At 39.6% G+C, this 26,260-nt stretch overlaps 1 protein-coding gene across 2 annotated transcripts in view; it reads left to right on the top strand.

The window, feature by feature from the left end:
• MOCOS (molybdenum cofactor sulfurase) overlaps positions 1–26,260 on the top strand; it is a 223,915-nt gene that overhangs the window by 108,186 nt on the left and 89,469 nt on the right. For both annotated transcript variants that reach the window (XM_075084424.1, XM_075084426.1), the window contains exon 5: positions 14,402–14,478. In XM_075084424.1, the coding sequence (XP_074940525.1) occupies positions 14,402–14,478 (77 nt within the window). The remainder of the gene's footprint in view (positions 1–14,401; positions 14,479–26,260) is intronic.

Below are 26,260 nucleotides of genomic sequence, written 5' to 3'. Positions count from 1 at the left end.
ATTATTATATTTCAGCTTGTAGATGACATAAGATTTAAGAGGTTTTCCTGGGCTCTTGCAACTTGTCACTACATTTTGCCTGAAGCTGCTTTTGTATAAAATAATCTTCCCATAGTTAACATTCAGGATGCTCTCCAGAGCATCTTAAGAAGACTTAAATGCTAAATAACTGTCACATGGCAAGTCTTAGTATTATTGCACTAAATTACATTGCAAGCAGTGTGATAAACAACATCATAATACTTTGACAAATTCATCATTAATTATAACTGAAATCTAATCTCAACTGGATTTTTTTTTCAGTAATTATATCCAGTAAAGCAAACATTAACATATATGGGGAAGGGAGGGTGGAGAAAAGAACTCTTCCAGTAGTATAGCTGATATATCAGGATACTGAATGGCCTGACAAGTCTTATTAGGTTCTATATGAGGTTTTCTATGTATTTTAAGAGATTAAAATATCTGAAATATATTTGGAATTCATTATGTGAATAATTGTTTCAAATATAAAACTTTGCAGTAACCTACTGGTTGTGCTGTTTTAAGGTAGCGTGTGAGATTGCTCTATGAAATCCCAGATTTCTCCTCTATAACATAGACTAGTATTGACCTAAATTTAAAATCATGGATTCCTTCAACCACCAAAATACTGGATGGGTGGTATTTTAGGCTTCATACTACTATGCTTCCTGTATTTCCCTAAAAACTGCATATGGTATTTGTGAATGGCAACTCCATGTACCTTTTCCCTCCAAATACATATTTGTTTTCCACTGCAGAACTTCCTGCTGTCAGGGAGCTCCCAGTCTGTTAATGCAAACCATTTTCCTCTGTACTGGGAATTCAAAAGCAGCCAAGTTGTGGGTGGCAATGCAGTGCGCTGCTTACCGTCGTGCTGTGATACAGCCCTGCAGCGCCCTTTTGGCTGCGTCAAAGCCTATGTCAACTCAATGAAAGTGAATTTTCTTCTTGCTTTGTTTGCTATTTCCTAAGACTCTGTTTTTGCGAAGTACTTCATTAATTGTGTAGTACTAAACATACTTTCCAGTGCGATTACACATTCCTCTATATATTATTATGAATTCCCTGAATACAGAGCTACCTGCTTTCTGCTGTATTTAGTCCTCCTCAGTGGTTAGAAAGTCTAAAGAGACAGTATTCTATTTGAAGCAACCTCACCTGTTCTTTTATTGGATATTTCTACTCATACCAGACATCTCTGCCTATTATTTTACAAACCTCAGTTACCTGGCTGCATGTACCTGAAATATCTAGGTACTGTACCTGAAACATTGAAGTAGTGGAAGAGCAAGTAGTTTGATTTCAGGACTGGTTAGTCTTCAGCTGGTAAACTATGAGAAACTCTACTCTGGTGGGCTTTTTATAGACAACAGACCTATTTTTCTGTGGTGGGGGATGCAATTCTGTGAAGCTTGCATGCAGCCATTTTATCTTATCCTTAACTGTTACGGTCTCCACAGTGTATTAAAAAACTCAATATATTTCCAACCAGGAGGATTATACACTCATTGAGAGCTGAATTTTGAAAGTACTTTTATTAATAAGAGAGAATAAATGATACTGTATTCGTGTATGTTGAATTTTTCAAATGAGTGTTTTGTATTACTGTGTCACTGTACAATTTGTGTTTCTTGATGATCCTTTTGTGTCTGGTATGATTGAGGCAGAGACAATTTCTGTACTTTTAAATGAAAAAAACATTCATGGAGGTGGGTATTTTCCTTTTTACTGTGTTAGCATCATTTTATAAAATCATACAGCTGTTGAGATCACATTTCACTTCCATGACAATTAATCTAAATAAAGCGATCTTTTTGTTCCTCGCCACCATCACCACAGACCCCCCTTACTGGAAGCATATGGAACCAGTCAATACACCACACTGTCAGGCTAGTAGAACAGGCATGCAAATTTATAAGAAAAAAAGCGTTAGTAAGTGCATTTATTTTGCCCTTGTCTCAGTAGCCTCTTTATACAGCTGAGGTTGAGCAAGACAGTGCCACCCTCACTGGGTGTGAAATGGAACAGAGGTCAGAGGGAAATCAAGAGGGATGACTGCAGGGTTTTCAGAGATTCCCAAAGTTACAAACTTCTGTATTCATGTAGGTTTTTATATGCAATTTCATAAAGTGAGAGGAGTTGCTATTTTGACATTTTCATTTATTGGATTCTTAGGAGGGGCAAAAAACTTCTGTGTCATGTCATCAACCTATTTGCTGTCAAAGACACCCACACCATAGAATCCCTTCTTTATATTGAGCCTGTGTTCAGAATGGGGGGAGACCTTTGGCACAGGAGAGGGAGGGCATGTTGGTTTTGGTTTGTTTCTGCTACTCCTGTTGGAAAACTGTTCTATAATCTCGTATCTCGGATGGACACAAGACTTCTAATATGCAGTCTGTATTATCCTGTGGTCAGTTTGGTCATTTACGTGCATTTTTTCCTGTAGCTTAAACAGCTCTTTTTCCACCCTGGTTACTACCTACCTCTTCCATCTCTAGAACTACCAAGAGCAATTGTACTTAGCTTTGAACTTCCATACTAAGAGAACTGAACACTTTTATAAGATGAGCTTTCCTTTTCTCTGATCATCATACACAGTATGCCACAGAAAATCTTATCAGAACTTTATTAATGGTATTAATATTTTTCTATCTGTAAGTCCTAGCACGTTTTCTTGTCTGTCAGCTGATGGCTGATAACTGATCTGATCAACTAACAAATCTGATGTTTCAGATGATGCTCCTCCAGTTCATGGCAGAAATTCACATCAGTAATCCCTCACTGCATAACAGGGTTTATGCGTGATAATGTACTTGTCATACATCATAGCATATTATACATTTCATTTTGTTTCTGGTATTAGGGTTTTCAACATCATCTGTTTCTTACTGCACACAATACACAGCCCCATCTTCCGCATTGACAATGTCCAGATTTCACTTCAGCAGCCTGTTTTATCTTCACATTCCTACCTTTTATGCCAGGATCATTACTGAAACTACTAAAAGAGATACTTGTCCCAAAACCAGTGCTTAAGGGACTACACAGGTAATCTTTTCCTAGCTTAATAGTTCCCCCTCCAGCACAATTTCTTAGCCTACTGTAGCACTCTTCTAATAATCCTCATCCTGTAGTGGCTTCTCATACGGCACTAGAGGTAATGTTTTACTGAAATTCAGATAAATTAGTTCTGCATTTCCTTTGCCTAGAAAAACAGTGAGCGTTTAAAATGGCAGCCTCTCTGGGCTTGATTTTCCATTGGCACAATCCATGGTGCATTTGAGCATGCTTTTATTTACTCATTTAATTGTCCTTTCATTCAGAACTTGTTTTCAGGATGTACATAGCACTGAGGTCAAGCTAACAGATGTGTTGTTGCTCGGATTATTCTGTTTCCCTTTCTTTAGTAGAAATATTGTTTTCTGTTTTCCGTTCCTGACTTGACAAATTTGTTTACTGGCCTGTGTTATTGGACTTGGGAGTTTTTCATGCCAATTTCTTGGCATATTCTGGGGCATAGTTTGTCTGTCTGACTGTGTTCAAGTACATTAAAACATTATAAGTGAGTTTCCGTACCAGCTGCAATAACGTCAGTTTTCACACTTTCCACGCACTTTCAGACATGAGTCACCCTGTCCTGACCTATGTTGCTCATCAGAGTCCTTGTTAAAATCTGAAGCCAAGTATTCATTTCGTTTTCAGGCCCTTTTTCCTCTCCCAGCTCTTTGTTCACTGAGTAACAATCATTGTCCTTTTCTTTTTATGTATATTTCTCATTATGTATTATGTGTGTTATTATATCTTATTTATATTTTCCTTTGATTTTATATAAAGAATAGTTTGCTGTTTAGTTTAACTTCCTTTGTCAGGGCTCCTCTTGGGAATTCTCACTTTATCCCTGTGCTTTCTGTCTTTCCAACAGTAGCTTCCTTCACTGAGGAGCACTTTTTCTGATTTCATGTCAGCTTTTATAAGAAGTGCTAAAATCTCTCTTCAGAGTTTTTTTTAGTGCAGGTTATTGCTGGAGGCTTTCTCTAAAAGTTCATTTTCTCTCTTTTTTCATTCTTTTGCGATGCAAATTCCATGCATTTTTGAACCTCAACTTTGAGTAATTTTAGGTCTTCTCTATATCTAAGTATCCAATGACTTCAGTTCAGTTTTCCTGACCAAGTAATTTCATTAATATCTCATTTTGCCCTGATCACACTGAAAACCTCATTTGAGGTTTCTTATCTATCTGTGCCACATGAATTTGTAATCCCTCTGACCAGGGTTTCTATCAGTTGAAGTGTTCCATTGCATGTTGTATAACTGTTTGCAAAAGCCGGTTTTCAGATAATTATTTTATTTGTAGCAGGTTTTGTTTGGTTTTGGTTCTGATGTTAAGGAATAATCGAACTCAACTGTTTCCATTATCTTGGTTTTGCTTGTAGGAAACTTAAGGTGGTATTTATTCCTGTGAGAGTGATAGAAAAGTATCTGTTGTTACCCAAAAATTTATTTTCCTGAATAGCTACACAGCCTATAGCAGCATCTCAGCAACTAGTCATGCTTGTTTTGAACATCTCACCAAAGACATTTCAATTCAAGACAGTTCTGTTTTCTGCACAACCATCTCTCTTATATTTCTGTGTTTTCCTTAGCATGTTTTCTATTTGTGATTATTTTTCTACCACATACTAATGTCAAATGTCCTACAGAGCCTCTAATCCCTCCATTTTGTAGTCCAGGTACATTGTCTTAGCTTATAAACATCTCTGCCTTTTTCACCCACTTCTTATCCTGTTTTCTATTTGGATGATAGCTGGGATGATGTTACTTACATAGCAAATGCTTCTATGAATATTAAATTTTTATTTCTCTATTGATGCACATACCCCTAACCCTCTGCTATTTCTTTACCTTGCTGTCTCTTCATCAACCTGATGTATGCTCTTTTCTGTCAAAGCAAGGGATAGTCGTCATCTCTCTGTGCTCCCTACTTCAAGCATTAGCAACACCAGGTAACATGCCAGAATTTTCCTACATCCCTGAAGGAATCATTAGTTGAGGTGATCCTTTCTTCTGGACTTGGATGACTGGAAGACCTCCAGAACTTCCTTCAGTTACTGACCTTATCAATGCAGGTCCAGGACACCTGTGAATGCTAAAGCAGCTATCTCTGTTTATACATGAGGACATGATATTCCTGGGGAGTCCATCACTGCCTTCCTGTTGGAGAGGCAGTTGCACGGAAAAGGTTTTTGGCTTTCTGCAGTATAAGCTGTAGACTACTTAAAACTCTGAGAAATTAGGAGTACTTGCTATTTCAGTATCACTGTTGTGAGTTCAGTTTTCTAGAAATTTGATAACTCCCAATACCCAGACCAAGCTTGGCAAATCAGTCAGAGCAGGTCCTTGGAAAGAAAAGCCACTTACTTACTTGTTCAGCTTCCCTGTCCTCATCTTATGAGATGAGATGTTGACCTCACAGGGTAGTGTGAGTCTTAGCAAGCCTCATAACAATGCTGAAAAATGAAAAAAAAAAAAAAAGCATTGGAAGAGGTCTGTGTATTATAGTAGTTCTGAGATCCCAAAGTGGAAAGATAGCTTGGCAGGTTTTGCAGTAAAACAGCGGATTGTCAGGTTGCACCTAGTTTGGTGTAGCATTCCTTACTATGCAATATTTTTTTCAGGCATGAGAGTGGGGCAGATAGAATACGGGTTTTTTCCTCATTAAGGTCTCAGTTGGCTGCACCCCCTAGGCCTAAAAAGGTTGCATGTATACCTTGGAATGCCTTATTAGCTGAAGTATTCCTTGTATTTGTCTCTTCTCATTCTGCTTTGACAATTTTACTGTTATCACAAAGGTCTCAACATGCAAACTAGCTAATCAGACTTTATTCTGAACCTAAGTTGTTTTATAGCAGTAATTTAATAATGCCAGTTCTATCAAGCTGCCAGCCTTTCTGGATACACAGGGTGTTGTTGGTACATATATCATAAATTCAACTAAATTTAGTACTTACTTGTTACTACTTGTAGTTGGCATTTGCCACCAACTACAGACAGTTCTGCATACGTGCACATTCGCATCAGAAGTAAAAGACAACAAACACTGATAACATTATATTCTTGCTGACAGCTATTCAATATTCAGCACACGTATGAAGGCTTCTGACATCCACTTAATACTCATTCCACTTTATAAAAGAGAAAATTATTTCTTGCTTGTACTTCATCTGAGGCAGTGTTGAGTGGAGGGACGCTAAGAAGTGCAGTTTCCCATGAAGCCAGCTGCTATATGGATGTGTGATTCAGAGTCCAGCTGGCCTATGATGCCTTCAACACTTCCCTGGTTTCCAGCAGCAGAGGGCCTGGACCTGAAGGTTCACTGTAATTTAGCAAGACCTGGCATCTGGGGAGATTCTGTGCAGTCCTGAGCCACGCTGAAGGCAAAATTTGCAAGAAGCACTTCTGTCCCTGTGAGTTTTGGCTTAGGTTGTTTTGTAGATGCATCAGAAAAGTATAGGTGGGAACTTTCTTTTTATTTCTTTTTAGCTGGAAAACTAATAGAATAGGCAGAGCTGGAGGAAGATGAAAAGTCTCTATTTCTTTTTTTATTTTTTTAACTTCCTGCCTTCCAGCAAAAATATTCATTTCTGTTAAGAACCCTTACTCCCCCACCTCCTTTTTCCTTTTTGTGGTATCACTGTCATGAGCACATTTTGAGCCTCTGTCTTACTCACAGTACCAACATTTGAAATTCTTTAAGTTAGTTTTCAGGTCACCGTGAAGGAGGAGCAAATCTGCCCCAAATGGTGGCTTGACATGGAATTGTTTAACATGACAGGCTTAATAGTGAAGAACCTGTTTTCATTCACAGCTCCTAATGGATTCTGCTAATCTTGGGTATACATTGCCTCTGAAAATTTGGTCTGGAAATAATTTTTATTGCTAGAGAAAGAAGCTTTCTGTATGGGATCAGGGAAGTCTTTTCACCCTCCCAACTGAGGCAATGAAGTGCTCAGAGCTGTTGCTGTATTCACTTTTTTCTGCAGTGGAAATCAGGCTTATGCACTGCAGTAACCCCTGCTTTGAGGCACAGACCTTTCTGTAGAATGGAGCCCACCCATTGGAAAGCAATCATAGGGATTTTCCTCTATTATCTGAGGATAAGTTACTGCTAACATTACCCAAGGTCATTGATCTGGGCCTGCCTCACTGGCACACGTGATTAGACAGTGGTATTTTTACGTGTGAATTTTGAAGAATAAATTCATGTCCAAGTGGAGCCTTTTTTGTCTGCCAAATTTTAAATTGATTTGTCTTTAGCAGTTGATTACAAAGTTATTCTTTATCCCCAAATGCACCTGTTTAAGGACGAAAGATTTCATCTCAGTCTTCAGGAGGAAATAAACAAATCTGTTTATACTGAACATGGACAAATGATTACAGCTGGTCAGATTATTCCCTATGAGAAATTTATGTCCAGAATGACTTTCATCCTTTCTTTCCTCCTAAGAAGAAAATGAAAAGAAGGGCTTTGAATTTTTATTAGTGATTCATTACTCATAACTGATCAGTGAACAGTTTATGCAAATACACCTTGCAAATTGCTCACTTTAACTATTACTTGGGGCTATATCTGGATATTACCTTCCCATGGGAAGCAAAGGTGTGAACATTTGGATTATTGATATTTAATCATGGGAGAATAATGCATATCAAATGTTACATACTCAGACAGATAGAGAAATCATTTGCAATACACTTACTCACACTGAATTGCACCTTAATGGAGTTCTTGTTGACATTAATAAGTTACAAGTTAAGATGAATGAGTATAAATCACAAGCTAACTAGCTGATAGTTGAATGTATTATTCTTTGAGGCCAGTTAACCAGCAGGCCTCATGTTCCTGAAGACCTACATTTAATATACCTCAAGGAAATGTGCCTTTGTGTGATAGAATTTTAAAGAGAAATATTATTTTGTTTCTCCCCCTCTGCCCCATCAATGTAAAGAAACCACATTGGCCTATTTTGTGAATTTGGAAGGGAACCTCTGACCAGTGACAAATGTGACACTGGCTTTTTTTGTGACCAGTGGCTCTTCTGGTGGGGAAAACAAAGTAGTTTTATTATTCTTTGACTTTGCAGGGTCTGTGTAGGGGTTGGTGTGGGTAGTGTGTTATCCCTGAGATACAACTTACTAATTTTCGCATGATTTAAATGCATATGGGCAAAGTTCTTGTATAAATATTTTTCGAAAATATATTGTAAACTATTAATTGTAAAAATGGTTTTAGTATAAGATATCTATTTTTATTTAAAAAATCACATACAGCTGAAAGTAATCATGATGCATAGTTGTCAGAAGTGTGATTTTTACTGAAAGGCAGATCCCTGAGGAGCTGATAATCTGCAAAATCAAAATGTGACATTCAGCCTGATTTGAATAACAGACCTGAGGACTGCTAATCTGTGGTGCAAAAGGGGAAGATTTTTCTAGATATTAAGCTAGTAAGCAAAGTTTCCAATTAGAAGTTCACCAAATTGCACATAAGGGAGAAGTGCACAGGGACATTTGAGAAATAAAAATAGATGGATATATTCATTCAGTTTTGTCCTCCACAAGTGAGTGTTGTTCGAGTATTGGATAAGCATTCTCCTTTCATTCTGTGAGAAGCAGACATCACTCATGAACATGTAATGTACCACTGACAGAGGTAAAAAGGAGTTGCTGAAGTGATAAGAGTAAATGTCTTATTCAGAGGTCTATAATTTCTTACTGCCCTCCTAGCATTTGAATTCTTGGCTTGCTGTAGCATGCTCCTGTGCAGGCAGTTATGCAAAAGTTGGCTTATTATGAAAGCAGAGTTTAATGATAGCATACATGCCTGTTACAACAGACTATCTCCTAATTTTGTTTACTTGCATCAGCGGCATGCAACCTGTGAGACAAGGATATTCAGTGCAAAGGGAGTACATACCTGAGGTTAGTGGCCTGGGGATCAGATACTGTTCCAAAGTTTTACTAGTAGAGGACCAAAAAGCCCACAGATAAATGCTTGATCTTGCATGATGCTGCCTTAAAATTCAGTTGGTGTTAATGTGACCAGGGTTTCACCCAGTTAAGAAAGTGACTAATACGGACAACTGGCAAATGCTAAAAATTAAGAGCATCATCCGTGGGAGACGAAGCCAGACCAAGGGGAGTGTGTCCTCTGGAAAGTCACAAACACCCTGGAAAGATACCCGAGAACTTTGTCTCAGGAGGAGCTGACAGATGTGCTAAAGAGCAGCATAGGGCCCTAAAGGTTTCATAGGCCAGTAATGATGTGTTTAAAGTTAAAGAAAAGCAAAACAAATATAGCTCCTTGTGCAAATGTTGGGTTTTGATGTTGGAAAGCAGTGAGACCAATTAAGATCCCTTCCCCTGTTAATATCAGAGATAGCAATTACTAACCTAAGAACATGAATGTGACTGAAAACAGTCTGTTCCTACAGCCCTAAGCTTGACACTGTATACCCTTGGTGCTACTGTAATTCCAGCAAATGTCAATATAGAATAAACAGGTAAATGTATAAATGTAAAAATTAGATTTGCCAAGACAGTTGTTTCACGTGTAGATAATACAGAATTTCTCTAAGAGGTGAAAAATAGGATCTGAACGAACTACTTTCAGTTGCATACCAAGAACCTCTCTGTATTGTTGTACTTTTTAATTAGATGAAAATAAATGAATTGCAAAGATGAAAGGAACTCATGTAACAACTCACTTCAAAGGGCAGCTCCACTCTTGAGGAGTGTTTAAAGAAAAGAAAAAAGAAAAGAAAAGCAGCTTATTCAAGAAATAGGCTTTCTCTGTGGATTTGGTTTCACTTTTACCTGCTTTAGAAACTCAGGAATGACTTCTGCTCATTTGACCTAAATGGAGCCATTACCTCTGTGTAAAGGAGAGTGGCAGATGGCTGGCAGTGATGTTCCCCCCTGCCTCTCCCCACCCTCCTTCAATGCACTTTGCATTGACTCAGCAATGCTCTCAAATGAGCAGGATTATTTTTGACCTTGTGATGGGACTTTTATCAAAGTTTTAAAGCTCTGGGCTGGACAGAAGATGCACGTGTGCAGTGGCTCTGTGTCTGGTTTTACTTCGTCTGGGCAAATGAATTGAGAAAAAACCCAGCTGAATCACTCATCTGCCTGCTAAGCAAGTCAGCCTTGCCAGAATACAGAAGCAGGTGCTCACACCCAAAATACCTAAAAGTCATGCCTTGTGTACTTTCCATATACGGGATAGCTTATGTTATGCAAGATATTTCACCACCTCAGCACTGGCTGACTGGTCTTGAGGTCCCTTTTGGGATCCTGACTTAAGTCAGTGCGGTCCAACTCCAGGGTAATATTTTTGCCTTCCACCAAATTTTACTCATAAGTCCTCTCTTAAAACATGAGTTGTTTGTTTAACTCTTAAGCACTTTATTTCCAGTTGCATCTGTCCAGGCCATGGGTCTTGTCATATTTCCATGCAAAGGTGACCTGGCTAAGGAGAGGACAAATTCAAACTGCCCAAGATGTCACAGTTTCCTTCCTTGTTTCAGTTGCCCTGAAGAGTGAGATAGTGGCTTTAGAAAATAACATTTGTATGCAGAAGCCTAACAGAGAAGTGTCACAACAGCCAACTGAACAAGGACTCAAAGAAAGACTAGCCTATTTCCATCTCTAGGAAGATCCTAAAGGTGGGACCTCTCTCTGTAAGCAACAGTCTTCTCTCGTGACTCAAAGGGAAAATTGCTGCTTCTAGAAGCAGGTCTTGTGTGACTTGGAAAAGAAGAGCAGCTCATCAGCTTCATAACTCCTTGATAGATTTAGGCAGCCTGCTCTGTTTTTTGTTATGCCACGAGCTGCTTTAACCAGTTTGCCAGGTAGCAAGTTGATGTGAAATGCTATCAGCTTTTCACAAACACAATCAGCTAAGCAATTGAGCTCATCCCAGACGTGATTAAGTGGGATCAATTATAGTAAGAACTAGATAAGAGAGATATGCTTGTTGTTTCTTGGGTTGGTATTCTGCAGTATTAGGCTTTGCAAGTATCCTTTATACATCATCAGCTGCAAAACCTTTATTACTTCAGGAAATGGCTTCTAGACCAGCATTCAAATGGACTTCATCCTAAACTGATTATTCTAACACTGCAACTGCCATTGAGTGGGGAAACAATTTATCTGAAGCATCAATTGCATCAAACAGAAGAGTATCCGTTGAAGTCAATGTTTTGCAATGCAAGGAGCATGTTTGTTCTCCTAAATACAGTTAAATATTCTGGGAGAGAGCTTTCTGTGTCCCAAGAGGGGAATAGTTACCTTCATGTTTTGCCATGGTACTAAATAAAACTGCTATAGCACTTAAGGCTTAATTTACTAAATGTCAGAATTTGTAGATGATTCCTGTAAATTTTTCTGGGGATAAAGCAAAATGATCAATTCAATAGCTGGAAATATGGGGCAGATGACAGCTTTACATGAAATTGCACATCAGGTGTTCAGTAAATCTGAAGAGTATATGTGAGAGTCAAATGCACTGGATGTAGTGTAAATATGCATATTATGGGAATAACTAAATATTAGTGCTTTCTTTATCAGAAATGGAAAGCTAGTAATGCAAAAATAGAGGGGGCATATGAACATACAAAATACAAGAGAGGAATGTTGCAAAATAGTCCATATCTAAATTGTAAAGAGAGAGACCTGCCCATATCTTTGAGCAAATATTTTTAGTGTTATTTTCAATTTTATGGCTTCTTGTTCTTGCAATGGATCTCCCAGCAGGCAATTTTTTGGTGATCCAGAAAGAATAAATAACGTGCATCTGACAAAACAAAGCAGGATGCATATACTGCCACAATGATTGTGCTGTTCTGGAGCATAATGTTTGATCAAAACCCCACAACTGTGTTTGCTTTTCTGTTTTTTTTTTCTGAATGAAAAGAAATTCCTAAGCTCTGGTCTATTTCCATGAAAATCTTTAAGATCTTAGAACAGTAACATGGTTCATGCATCTGTTCTGTTGTTTAGCAATGTATATACTGCAGTTGTCTGCTTAGTCAATAATAACATCTAATGAACATAAATCCACTTCCCCTTTTACTATAGGTAAGATTCAGAGGCCTTTGAAGATCTAGGCTGGCAGCTTTGTTGCCCTTTCAAATGCTTTTCTGTCCTGATAATGATAAGGTTGTTGAGGGTTGTGCAGTTTTCTTGATGGGCACAGTGCCAGTGTCTGTGTTCTGGTCTTTAGTTCCAGTGTTTTATTTGCTTTGCTAGCCATTGCCAGTAACTGAGCAGGGCAGGTCAATTTGCCCTCACGGATCCTTTCTGTAATCTTTCCTTGGCAGCCTTGTGGGACCACTGTGACAGTTCCTGCAGCCAGTGCAAGTTTTTAATGTTTTTAAGCATTTAATTCCAAAACCACTGTTAGCCTCTGCCTTATCTCTCCTTCCTCCTCCTCCCCCAATTTTTCTGGCTTTTTGGATAGAGTATTGCTTCCTTCAGATACTGGTCCACAGGTCTCTGTAAAAAATATTCCTAGTGTTAGGTCTCTTTCAAATCACAAGTGGCCATTTTAAATTTCATCACTGACAACCAGCAAGGTTTCTTCCCTAAAGTTCAGGAGCAATAGACTTTGCTATTAATTATTACTAGGCAAGATTCAGAAATTCCTAAGAAGGATTCTTTGGCCTATTTTTTATTGAAATATGTGAGCATGAGTGCTCTCTTTTGGGCCATTCATCCTTGTAGCAGTCCACCACCTGTCTCTTACCACTTGGTTTATAATTATTTTCTGCCTTTATATGTCTTCTCTTATCCCAGCTGAACATATTGCCATGTATACACAATGCTCTTGCATTATTCTTTTGTGTGGAACTTTCCCAAATATTTTTGGAAGCTTTATATGTCCTTCACCTGACAGTGTCACTTGCAGTGTTTAAATTATTTGAAAACTATAGAAAAATGAAATAGAAGATAAGTAAGAAAAATCACTGTAGAAGTGAGAGCTATTATGCTATTCCATAGAGGTTTGTTTTATTAAAGAAAAAGCATTTGAAGTCTGACATTTTTAACCTTTGAGCCTTTTCACAATACATATTTAATTGTCGCACCAAATGCTTTTTACATGCATTATGAAAAATGATACATCCAGCAAAAAAAAAAAAAACCAAAACAATCCCCTTATTTTCTTGTCTGCTACGTGTGCCTGTAAAGTATTGTTGCCCAAGAGTACCTCTGTTGTGCTCCATGTTGTCCAGTCATGTGTGGACAGCATCAGCCCTTTCTGAGAAAGATTCAGGAAACACTAGGTTACTGGGAAGGTCTCGTCCTCATGGTCAGAGTTTCATTTTAAACTTGAACCATTAGATTTGGGGTTGTTGCTGGTGGTTTCTCTTCCACATTAGCTGTTACAGTCTTGAAGATAGCTCCTTTCTTCTTAGAGAGTTGCTGTGACCCCAGGTTCAGCCTTACACGGTGGTCAGTTCTGTGCAGTTTTGACTTCGTCGGTTCTCAGCATTATTCTGCGTTGCCCTTTGTGGTAAAGCAAGCTGAGTGATCATTCCTTAAAACTTCTTGTGGACTGTGGTGCACACAAAGCCTAAATAAAACATATTTTGATGCTTGATATAGTGTCCCTTCTGTCCCCTTGAAATTCTCTTGGGTACCACTTCCTGAATACATCCCCACCTTGGAGCTGCACCTTTTCCTTCTGAACTGTGGAAATGGCTGCAGTAGTTCATCAAATCTGGCATTTTTGTTTCCATTTGGTGTTTCCATTAAAAGACGTTGGTTGGGGATGTATGTTTTCCCTCACCCTTGTATAGAGCTTGTTACGGGAAAAGCATGTTGAGGGAGACTTGTTAGTGATCTTCCGCTTTTCTTCAGGTAATTAAGATTTCTTCTGGCCTTCTAACTCAACTGTATTAGATGTAATCACATCAGAGTCAGGGGGCAAACACAAAGTCTCCACCTGTCTCCTCACCTACTCCTGACATTTTCTGACATTGTAAGAAGGTAGCTTAGGACCTTGTAACATTAGCTTATAAGACACAAGTGTTACCCATTACTCTAAAAATCCAAAACCCATGAGTAGCCCATGCGGGGGAAAATATAACTTTCTCTGTGCAAGCAGCTGTTCATATGAGCCTCTGTAACTTTGAAGACTATATTTTTGCTTCATAGGACACTACAAGACTGTAAGATGAATCCCTAAGGGAAGAGGCTTCCCACTCTGCAAGTTAGATTCACTAACTATAACATAATAACTATCAAAATAGATTTAAAGTCTGTACCATAGCTGCATGATTTGTTTACTGTGCTCATTTGTTCCATCCTTTAGGTTTGAAGACGGCACAGTCTCTTTTCTTGATATCATTGCTCTGAAACATGGATTTGATGTTCTGGAAAAGCTCACAGGTCAGTTAACATAACTCTAATACTGAAGAGCGAAGGTCCATATTTGTACTCAGGGCACAACTCTGATCATATTTCCTATGGCTGTAGCCTAATTTTTCTTTCTAGATTTATTATCCACATTCATCAATGTGAAGATCAGACCTGAGTGTAATTGGTTTATCCAAGTCTGGCATATTGGATTATTCCAGCCTGGTTTGGAAAAAAACAAAATACACAGACTCTTCACAAATACACAGACAAGGCTTGAGTACCTCAAGCACATCTAGCCTGCCTCACACTCACAAAAATGCAACAGGAAAATTAAACTAGAAAGTAGTTGAGCTGCACCCTATTGAGACTTGGTGCAGTGAGGGCTCCTGCTGTGTGTGAGGACCAGGCAACTTGACCAGGTGCAGAAAAGCCATTTGGTAATACAGATTAAAAAAGGAACCAAAAGAAAAAGAGTTTACAGTACACTCCAAAGCTTGTTGTTAAATAGGAGATATAGTCCCACTGTGCATGTATCTATCTTCTAACAACAAACTTTCCAGAATAAGACTTTTCATAGCAGTTTATTTATGTGGGTACTTTGCCACACGTTAGTGGAAAGCAGCATTATGACGTTGGAGATTTTTTTCTCATCTTGTTCTATATTTGATGTAACTTAGCACTGTAAGTCTTATGGAAATTCCCAGAAAAGCACATGGTTGTGAAATTGTATTGCAGTTTGTGCCTCTTGAAGTGTAAAGTGAAAGGAGAAGAGACAACAGTCACAGGCTGCAAAAGGGAAATTCTGACTGGGCATAAAGAAATAATTTTTCGGGATTAGGGTAGTCAAACACTGGAGCAAGTGCCCAGAGAGACTGTGAAATCTCCGTCCTTGGAGATGTTCAGAGTTTGACTGGGCTCGACCCTGAACAGTCTGGTCTAGCCTTAAAGTTGCCACTGATTTGAGCTGGAGGTTGAACTGGATGACGTCAGGAGGTCAAACCTAAATTAGTCTATGATTCTCTCACTACCGAGGGCTAACACCTCCCTCCAGGCAGAGGATATTATAATACAGGCTGGAGCATATTGAGCTGTGAAGAGTGGGAGACAGACCTTTCCAGTTACTGCTTAGGGCCTATTTGTGCAGTAGATTGTGTCCATGGCTAAGCGCAGAGCCAACTACCTTTGAGATTCATAAACAAGCTCACAGCCTGCCATATTGATCTTGCCTGTGGTTTATGGAATTAAAATTCTCCAGTCACACCAGTTTTGGGAAACTAGTGCAAACCTGGCAAAGGTCTCTTTGCAGTGGACTTCCCTGAGAAGATCATCTCTGGCACATTTACTAACGTGACCTTATCTCCCTAAGCAAAGGGCAGGCAGCCTGGGATCAGAGGCCAGTGCAGGCTTTCTAGCTTGCTAGGGTGTCTCATGACTTTGAAACTCTCTTCAGAGGCTCCCACTGTTTGAGTATCTTTGAAGCCCTTAACACGGAGCTAATGCTAAAGTCCCAGATAAAAATTTGAGCTCATCTTCAAGCCAAAAGCCCTATGTGAAGGGTGACATTCACGTGCCTTGTTGACTTCAGGATAGCCTGCTGCTTGCCTGGCTTAGCCCCTCAAATGGACCTCTCTGTCACTGCTGCCATGGGGCAGTGATGCTCCTGAAAGTTGCAGGAGATGGCACCTGGCATGGGAAGCTTTTACCACTCACTGTGCAGGAGGCTTGCACTGTGCCATGCTTCCACACATGGAGTGTGCCAGGTTAACAAAATATGTTCTTGAAATATGCGTTCCATACTCAGAAATGTGCACAGTTAATGCGTAATGTCTGAACCTCCCTTCTCCAGTGCACTCTTCAATGTCCTATATGAAGACATGAAGTACATAATGATGTGAAAGAGACCTGAGTCCAGAGAGACATTGACTATGTATTTTTCAGGCTGGTATAATTTCTGCTAGTGTCTGTGGAGGTTTATTGTCAGGATTTATCTGAAGGATTCTAGTTTCTTCTTCCTTGCAGAGCAGGACTTCTGTGAGGAGTATTCTGTTAGATGCTTGAGGTCTTGCTCAAAAGGAAATCAATAGCAGAGTTTTCATCCACTTCATCAGGAGTCTGACTGAACCCAAACAAGTAAGGATGTTTTGCTTTATGATGATCTGCATGGAGACCAGGGATCAGAAACCAGCCTTAGTATGTGTTCTTGTAGTATAAAATGCTTCTGAAGAATATGCAATCTTAAACAAGCACATTCCTTTGTAAAAAGGGCTAGCTGCTTTGGTTTAACGTGTAGGAGCATTGCCTGCCCTAACGGGAGAGCTGATGGTAGCACCTCCTCTATTGCATTTCTTGGCCATCTAAACCTCCTATTGGTACCTATTCCAGCTAAACAATTAAAGAATCTCTTAATACTAGACTGAGGGGAATATTTAGCCCTGAACCTGAATAAACTGCGTAGCAGTGGATGAAAGGGTAGAATAGAAGCATGAATTAAGAGTATGTTGAGACCTTTCAGTCATTATTTTTGCTCTTAATTTGCCTGCTGACCTATAGCAGTGGTGACAGTCTAAGGCAGCTGAAGAGGCTTGGGATAACCTGTCACGGGGGTTCTCCACAAAACCGTTATGAGGGGGGTGAGTTGGCCTCAGTTCTCGGCTTAATCCTTTTATTGCTTATGGGGGATTGTTTGTTTCCTTGTTTGTTTGAAAGTGTTTTAAGTCTGGCTTGAAGTAATAACTTTTTGTCTCCAGTATCTGATGAACATGGAGTTAACACTAGAGTCCCACATAAAAAATGGACAAATATTTGAATTTTGAAACTTCTGCACTGCTGGTGTAGCCTAGGTACTTTGGTGGCCTCTAGTCAAATTCTGGAGTGCCACACTGAAAAGCAGAAGTACCAGCACTGCCTCTTTACATCTTCAAGAGACCAGAGTAACTTACAGGACTCCATAGTGAAAGAAGAAATGGAATTCTGCAAAGGGCTTTAATCACCACATGATCCACAAATTTTCCACTAAGTCAGGCTAGTCCTACACCATTATCTTTGACCCCAGATGAATTAAGCTTCTCTTCCAGTTAGGCAGGAAATTTCAACATCTCTCTTCATCGTAAAACTTAATGATTATGCTTGTGTGTACGTTCATGTAAGTACAAAAATTTCTACATGTAAGTACAAAAATTTCTGCACCCGTCAGAGCACAGGAGGCTGGAAAAGTCCCTGACTAGTACAAGCACTACCCAGCAACAGCTAAAACATCAGTGTGTTATCAACATTGTTCTCATACTAAATCCAAAACACATCACTATACCAGCTACAGTGAAGAGAATTAACTCTATCCCAGCCGAAACCAGGACAGCCACTTTATGCATATTTCTTCCACTTCAACTGTCAGAGTTTTCAGTGGCAAAATGCACTGTCAGATGTGAACCACTTCTGAATCTCACTTTTCTGTAGCTCATAGGGTACTTGCTTTGCGCTCTCCCAACACAAATAATAATTCTCATGCTGGGTTGAAAATAGCCTGGAGTAGGAACAAGCAAAACAAAGTATTGTTATTGTTAATTGTGTCCTTCTGTGTAATAAAGGCACTGATGAAGTTCTTTTGGGATGTAGTTGTGGTGGATTGACACTGGCTGGACACCAGGTGCCCACCCAAGCTGCTCTATCACTCTCCTCCTCAGCTGGTCAGGGGAGAGAAAATATAATAAAAGGCTCATTAGTCAAGATAAGGGCAAGGAGAGACCACTCAGCAGTTACCATCATGGGCAAAACAGACTCAACTTGGGGAAAATTAGTTTAATCAAATCAGAGTAGGGTAATGAGAAATAAAAATTAAATCTTAAAATACCTTCCCCTCAACCCTCCCTTCTTCCTGGGCTTAACTTTATTCCCAGTTTCTCTACCTCCTCCCCCCGAGTGGCACAGGGGGATGGGGAATGGGGATTGTGGGCAGTTCATCACACAATGTCTCTGCCTCTCCTTCCTCCTCAGGGGGAGGACTCCTCACACTCTTCCCCTGCTCCAGCGTGGGGTCCCTCCCATGAGAGACAGTCATCCACAAGCTTCTCCAATGTGGATCCTTCCCACAGGGTGCAGCCCCTCAGGAACAGACTGCTCCAGCATGGGTCCCCCACGGGGTCACAAGTCATGCCAGCAAACCTGCGCCAGCGTGGGCTCTTGTCTCCACGGGTCCACAGGTCCTGCCAGGAGCCTGCTGCAGCACGGGCTTCCCACGGGGTCACAGCCTCCTTCGGGCATCCACCTGCTCCTGTGTGGGGTCCTCCACGGGCTGCAGGTGGATATCTGCCCCACTCTGGACCTCCATGGGCTGCCCGGGGACAACCTGCCTCACCATCGTCTTCAGCACAGGCTGGAGGGGAATCTCTGCTCTGGCGACTGGAGAACCTCCTTCACCTCCTTCTTCCCTGACCTTGGTGTCTTCAGGGCTGTTTCTCTCACATATTCTCACTTCCCTCTTTGGCTGCAACTGCTGTTGCCATTGCACAGTTTTGGGTTTTTTTCCCCTTCTTAAATCTGTTATCCCAGAGGCACTACCGCCATCACTGATAGGCTCGGCCTTGGCCAGTGGCAGGTCAGTCTTGGAGCCAGGGGTATTGGCTGTGTCAGACGTGAGGGAAACTTCTTGAAGCTTCTCACAGAAGCCACTCCTGGAGCACCCCCGCTACCAAAACCTTGCCATGCAAACCCAGTACAGTAATGTAGCTGGATTATACCAGTGTCGTTATTGAAGATGGGGAGGGAGATCACTAATGGAAGGTAAATCAGAGTTTCAGTGTTTGGTAGTGTTATGAAAAATAGAGATCTGTTTCTGAATCTGATATCATCTGACTAAATTCTTGACCTATTTCAATTTCCATTTAACAGGTCATATTTCGTGCCAGTGTTACATCATGGGGTGTGTGTGTGTATGTAAGCCATTTTCAGGGGTCTTATATCTTTATGAATTTTAAACTTAACCTTTAGCTGGTATGTATATTTATTAGTAATTTTTTATCAGCTGTACAAGTGATACTAAGGTACATAATTTGTAATTATGTTAGAATGAGTACTTTAATTATAATGTCGGTTCAGGAAACATTAATTCTTTTCACACGAAAATATAATAGGTACTAGAAGATATTCTAAGATGCAGAGTAAGTCACCTAAGGAAGATAAATTGAAAGTCCATTTTAAATTCACTGGATGCTTGATTAGTTGTTAGAGAGTAAAGGTTGTGTTGGCTTTCATAAAGGTAATTATACCACACAACAGCCAAAGTGAAATACAGTGCAGGGTGCTAAATGGTGAGGCTAACTTTGATTTTTACCTTGGTCTTTGGGACTTCTGAGTTGTGTTTTGCCCTATTATAATTTTTACCATCCTCTGGTACATCAAGAACTGGTTTCAGTCAGTGAGGGGATATTGGGCAGCCTCTATTTAGTGGTATTGGACAGTTCTCATGTGTCTTGTGTTTAAGTGCTTAGGGATATGCAAGTCATGCAGTTCAGGGCCAGAAAAGGATTTTCTCCTCAGTCAGATTGTCAGGGATTACTGAGATTTCTCCTCCCTTGTGGAGTTTGTGACTACATCCTGCCATTGTCTGCACTTGTCACCTAAACTTGGACCGTGGGTGTGATGCTTGTGAATTTTACTGATTTCATCCTTGGTGCTGCTTTCATTCATAATTTTAATGGATTTGGGGTTTATCTTTTAAAAATAATAAGACTAAAGATGGTGTTAATACATGTGGTCTGGCTTGTGATATATAGGTGTGTTGGAAGTGGATGCTCCATTTTGGCCAACATTTACAAAATACTTCATTTTAGGGAGAAAGTCTTCCCTTGGTTTAAGAGAGAGAATGAATCATTGATGAAATTTTACTTTCTCCATGCCAACCATTTACCACAAGATGAACTTTAACGTAAAAGAAATCTGGGCGATTTGTACTAATCTCCTCACCTTACCGCTCACTGCTCATAATTAACACATTCTCTAACTGTACTTGAGCAAGTGTTAAGCATTGTTGGGGTTTTTCTTCTGAGAAAAAATGTTTGATGAGTTGACAGTAGGGAGAAGATGCTCCATCCACACTCTAAATATGAAAATATGGGTACACTGAAGAGAGAGCATTTTAAATTCTGGCATCAGAAGGAAAAGTTTGACGTCTAAATGTGAAGAGAGTGTGTAAGAGCTTAAAATCCCGAGAGCTTAAAATCTGGAATTCTGATTCCCAGATAATGACACTACTGGTATGTCAAAAGACAAAAATCTCTCCTCTCCTTTCACGGATAGTGAGGTGACGGTTTCTGTTTTTAAACTTCTGTCCCAAGATAAACTTGGTTTAGAAAGCAAACTAGAAAGAAAGTTAGTTAATTACTGCTAACAGTTCTTGCTGGTTTTCTTAGCTTTCTTACGTGACTTGCGTAATGCGAACTAGACGTCATTTGTACCATTGAAAGCAGAGCAGAACAGCTAGAGCATGATTTGAGAAGCTTTGAAAAAGTGAGTTGCCAGAAGAAATCCTGCCACGGCTGCCTTTGCAGACTTTAATCTGTATATAAGGTTTCTCTCTGGAAATAAAAACTGCTTTTTTGTGTTGGGGTTTTTTAATATGCATTTGCTAATATTGATGGGGGTTGCATTCACAAACTGCGTAATCAGTGAAGAGGTCTAAGAAAGGACCAAAAATTCCTCAGACATGTAGAGATAACACAGGAAGAGGTAGTACAGCACATAAACGTCTTGAGTGTTTTTGCATAATACAGCTAGAGAGAAAAATAGGCTTCTTAGAAACCAAAAGAAGGGGAAAATGTCTTTATTATAAGCTGAGCTGATGAAGAAAAAGTGCAGCACAGCTGACAGAAAATATACTCTTGGCAAGATATAATTGTTCTGTGTTCAGACAAAAGAGTTAGCAAGACTTCTGCGGTGAAGGCATTTGATGGCATCCGGTGTTATTATAGTGGAGAGATTTGCAGCAGTCTTTTCATACTTGGGAGAATTCTGGAATGAGGAATCTAGGGCAGCTAATAACTGGGGGATCACCGCAGGTGCTTTTGCATTGGTGGTGGCTTGCCGAGGCAAGAAATGGCAAGGAGTGTCAGTCCAGTGGCCAACACTGACAGGTTTCTTGCACACCCAGTGATAACTGAGCTCTTAAGGTCTGCAGTTACTGAGAACTACTCCTTTGGCAGGGCTGTGTACGTTGCTGATCTCAAATATTGAAGACTACAAGAAGAAACTTAAGGCAATTTTGTTTTGGGGGTCTTTGTGTGTTTCCACATGAAAGGATGCTGGAGTCACTGATCTTGCTTTTCTCACTGATCTTGCTTAACCCCGCCATGCTGGCAGCAGGAGAGTCTCCTGTATGCCAGTTAGTGTAACCTGTGCTTGCCTTTCCTCTTCCATCCTTTATGAGCCTAGTTTAGTCCCTAGATGAAGAGGACATTAGTCACAAGTATTGGGTGTCCTATTAGTTACACTTCCATGTTGGAGATCAGAAATGACTTCTGAAGTTATTGGAACCTGCAATAATTAAGATCACAGTATGCACTTTGCTTTTTGGTGCGATTTATACACCTTCATCTAACTGTTGGTTGAATCATTAAAGAAAAAAAAAAGCTCAAACCAAAACCAACCAAATATGGGGAAGGAATAGGAAAAACAGCATTTGCACAGGGAATATGACAACTGCTGAACAAGTTAGTATCCTCAGTTGTCTTGTGTTATGGGTCACAGTGCTGGCTTTACTAAAGCCAGCAGAAATGCCAAGAGCCAGTGAATTTAAAGAACTATTGCTCGGGATCCGGAGGAGCAGCAAAGTGCACTCCTACACCGGTCATTCCCGAATACAGGCTTTAAGGCAGGAGTATGGTCATTAGCTGAACATTCTTGTCTGTTTTCTGTCTTTGCTAATCCTCCTTTTCCAACCCTGTTTGGTAACATAAGAATGTGGATGCCCCCATTATGTTGGGGTAGCTATATATTAGAGTTGTTAATGAGCTGATAAGAGTAGAGTTTGTCCATGTGTTGGTTGTTCAGTTTCTTTGAGATAGTGGGTGGTGATCTAACAAGAATGATAAAATGCTGGGCCTGCTCTCTCCCTATCACTGAAGTCAGGAGATGTATACAGTAGTACACAACCAGGAAAGCAAAATGGGAGAACTTTTAATAAACTGCAGTGATTAATCTATTTCTATATCTACTCTATTTATTTAGTTCATAATAAACCATTGTGTTCCTAACCAAAGAGACTGACTTTTTTTACAGTAGTACAGCAAATGCCTAAGCAATCAGTATATTTTTTTTAATTACATTGTACATGAATCCTATTTATCCCTTACTTAAACTGTGGAGCCTCATTCCTATTCAGATCATCCATTGAACAAAGTTTTACAAATATGAACACCAACCATACAGTCTAATTTTCTTGCAATTCTGTGCACCTTACTGCACATGGGATAATACAAGACGGGTGGTTTTTCTACCTCACATCACATGGTTGCTGTAAAACTAAGCCCTGACCTACTGATGAACCTCTACAGAGTAATTACCTGCACTTGTTCACTTTCAGGTTTGCAACAAGAGGTTGCATTTCCTTGTGAGGACCTTATATTTGTGGACGGTCCTATGAATTCCCCCGTTTGAGTCAATGGGGCCATGAGAAAAGGCTAATGTAATGGTCAGGGAGCCAGATGAGGACTTGGGAGACTTGAGTTCCTTGGCCACAGAATTTACTTGACTTTTATTAAGACGTGTAGATACTTATCTTCAGGGGAGCAGGGAGATACGTAATTAAATGTGTTTCCAGATCTGCATTTAATCTCTGGGTAGGATTTATCTTATGTCAGACCTATATCCGAGGTGACCATTTAGATTCCCATTACAATCAGCGGAACAGACTGTACTTCGCCAGCTTGATCCCTCTGACCTTTTTTGGAAATTTAGGATGAGAGAAGTTACAGCCAGCAATACCAGTTCTTCTCATTGTCTATTAAGGGAGCTTAGATGTTAGCTTAGTGTGGTATAGGACATTACTTTTACACAACTTTCCTGCTAATGATCCCTTCAGAACTAGAAATCTGAACTGTCAGATTAGTTGAGGTAGAAATAGTGTTTTGAGTTTTTTACTTTCCCTTAAATCTGTGGCTTTTGTTGGGCAGGGCAGGTTCTACATTTCTCATGGTTCCCAAAACAGGGAACGTGCTGGAAGAAGCGTAAGGAGCGTGAAGGCTTAGTGTGAAGTTTTCTGTTTGGGAAACCTTCACCTGTCTATTACTCTGTGAGTGAGTTCTGACTTGCAACATATATTTCATGCTCCAAATCCAAGCTTATTCAGGTAGATGTTGCTTTCTCTGGCAGGGAAAGGCTGACAGTCTGACAGCAGACAAACTATCTTGCAATGGCAAAAGAAATTCTGTCTCCAGGGTGAGAATGTCCTGGTCAAAAAGATGTCTTATGTAAGGAGTGTATACGTACCACTGACTCCAGAAGTCTGTGATCGTTTTCATTTTCAAATGACTGGTTAAAGCTGATTAGGAGGAAAGAAAGCTCAGTTGATTCTTTTGCATCAGAAGAAGCCATTGTTGGGACTGTGGTTAATGCATTAGGAAAGACATGCTCAACGTAGCACATATTTGCTAATGGCTGTAGATGGAATTAAAACAATTAAAGAATCAGTATTACAAAATGAGCAAGTGGGTGAGGCACTCTTGTGCAACTGTCTGAAAGTACAGCCAAGAACATACAATGTATTTGGAAGGCAAGTTTCAATTAATGATTAGGCCTACCTTTCTTTACTATAGATGCAGGCTCTATGCCCAGTTCTGCCTGAGGTAGCACTGTGAAATCTGTCACTTTCAATAAATAAAGTGGAAGAAATTATTGTAGCCTACATAAAGAGAGAATGGGTGTAAGACCCAACTCTTCGATAAAGTCTGTAGGAATATTAACAGCAGTCAAGAGTAAAGAAGCTCTGATCCTCTGTTTCCTAGACCAATCCAGTGTCGCCTACACACAGCTAAAGGATATCTTGGAAAAGAAGTGCTTTCTGTCTCTAATGCCTTGCTCCAAGATCATTTTCTGTGTCAGATATAGTTAGGATCTGAAGGAACTGACATTTTCACTACAAAGTTGTCATTGTCATTGCTCAGAGATGGAGAACATATAAAGTCCTGTGGGACCATAGATTTCAAAGGAGAAGTGAGGGCTTTTAGACTTGGGTGCAAACCTTCCAAAGACTTTTTGCTATCTGAATTTGTTGATTAGGTTAGGGTTCTTGTTATCTTTGGAATACTCTTTTAAAATGGGGAAAAAATAAAAATCTTGTGCAGTTGTATTCTTAAAACCTGTATAAGAAATACTCAAGAATTATCTCTGTATAGTTCCAGCTAAAAAACAGAATTGAAAGGGAAATGGAAAATAAAATTACACATAAATTAATTCCATTACATTTTAAACAATGTAATATATTGCTAGTGATTTTTTTGCTACATTTTGATACATGAACAAGGAAATAAAATGTTACCATGTGGATACTAATTTCCTTGACTGATACGTGAACAGTTTTCTTACCAACACTCACCTGGAAAACGAACCTTGACAGGGCGGTGAAATAAATTTGGTTATATGAAAAACTAGAACACACTATGATTGGAGAAGGGATCAGCTTTTTGGCATGCGTGAATGAAGGTTTGGCTGTTGTTAGGGGTACGCGCTTCAGCCATCCCTCAGCAGCTCTCAGGGTCCCATTCTAGTGTGCACTGGCTACCATGGCAAGGATTACCTTATTTCATTTATTACATTTTTAATTTCCTAGCTAACTGGATCCAGCTGTTTCAGCCCTTCATGCAACACAGAGATTTTATGCTAAATCCAAAGGGGCTAAATTAAAGTGAAAGGAAATTTGCATATTATGTAAAACTCTACTTGTTCAGCAGATCCAGATTATATGGTGCTAATCACAAACACTAGACAGAGTAAATCCTCTTGAAGTCACCCTGGGGTTAAGTCAAATGCTTTACACTCTTTGACACATACCCATGAAATATGTAATCAAGTCTGTTGGACGTCCTCTCCTAATTACGTGTGTGTATTTTAAGCAGATGCTTTTCCAGCTGATCTGCGCCTTTTGAGATCTTTTTTTCATTATTAATCAGAAAATCATGCTGTATGTTAACGGCAAGTGCCAATTATGAGAAACTAATATTAGTTTCTTTGCTTAGAAGCTGTGCCTTTGCAAATAAGCCCATTGCCAAATAACATATAGATGTAAAAAAAAATGCAAGAACCTCTGAATGTTATCCATCAGGGGCATAATTATTCTGCCATGTGCTATTTCAGCCTAAAACTAAACTTTATTCTTCCACATACTGATTTTTTAGTTTGAGGAGAAATATTGAGCAACAAAAGTTCTCTGTTGGATGTAAGAATGGACTGCTTGTTTTCACAAAAGCTAGAATTTAGATGATTAAAATATTTTTTCCCTAAGACTCCACATTCATAAATTCTTTCAAGAATATTAATATATAAGCTTAGTCTTTTGTGAATTCTTCTTATTTAGTGAGATAATATCAGGAGACAAAATTTGTATTTCATTAACTTGGAAGTCACTGAGTTTTAAGTAAACCCTATTTTTATTGTGACTGTGTAAACACAGTCTTCAGAAATTGCTGAATTTCTAGTTGGTTTCACCCCTGCTCTTCAGCTGAAGGATGCAAACTGCCACTTGCATTTTGCTGAACTTCCAAACTTAATATGTTCCCTTCGGTGCGTTTAGCAGAGACATCTACTGGCAAAATGTTAACTAGCATTC

Source organism: Phalacrocorax aristotelis, chromosome 2 (genome assembly GCF_949628215.1).
Source record: "Phalacrocorax aristotelis chromosome 2, bGulAri2.1, whole genome shotgun sequence".
Lineage (NCBI taxonomy): Eukaryota > Metazoa > Chordata > Aves > Suliformes > Phalacrocoracidae > Phalacrocorax > Phalacrocorax aristotelis.
Note: the sequence above shows the minus strand (reverse complement) of the source record. Positions and strands in the feature narration are given on the sequence as shown.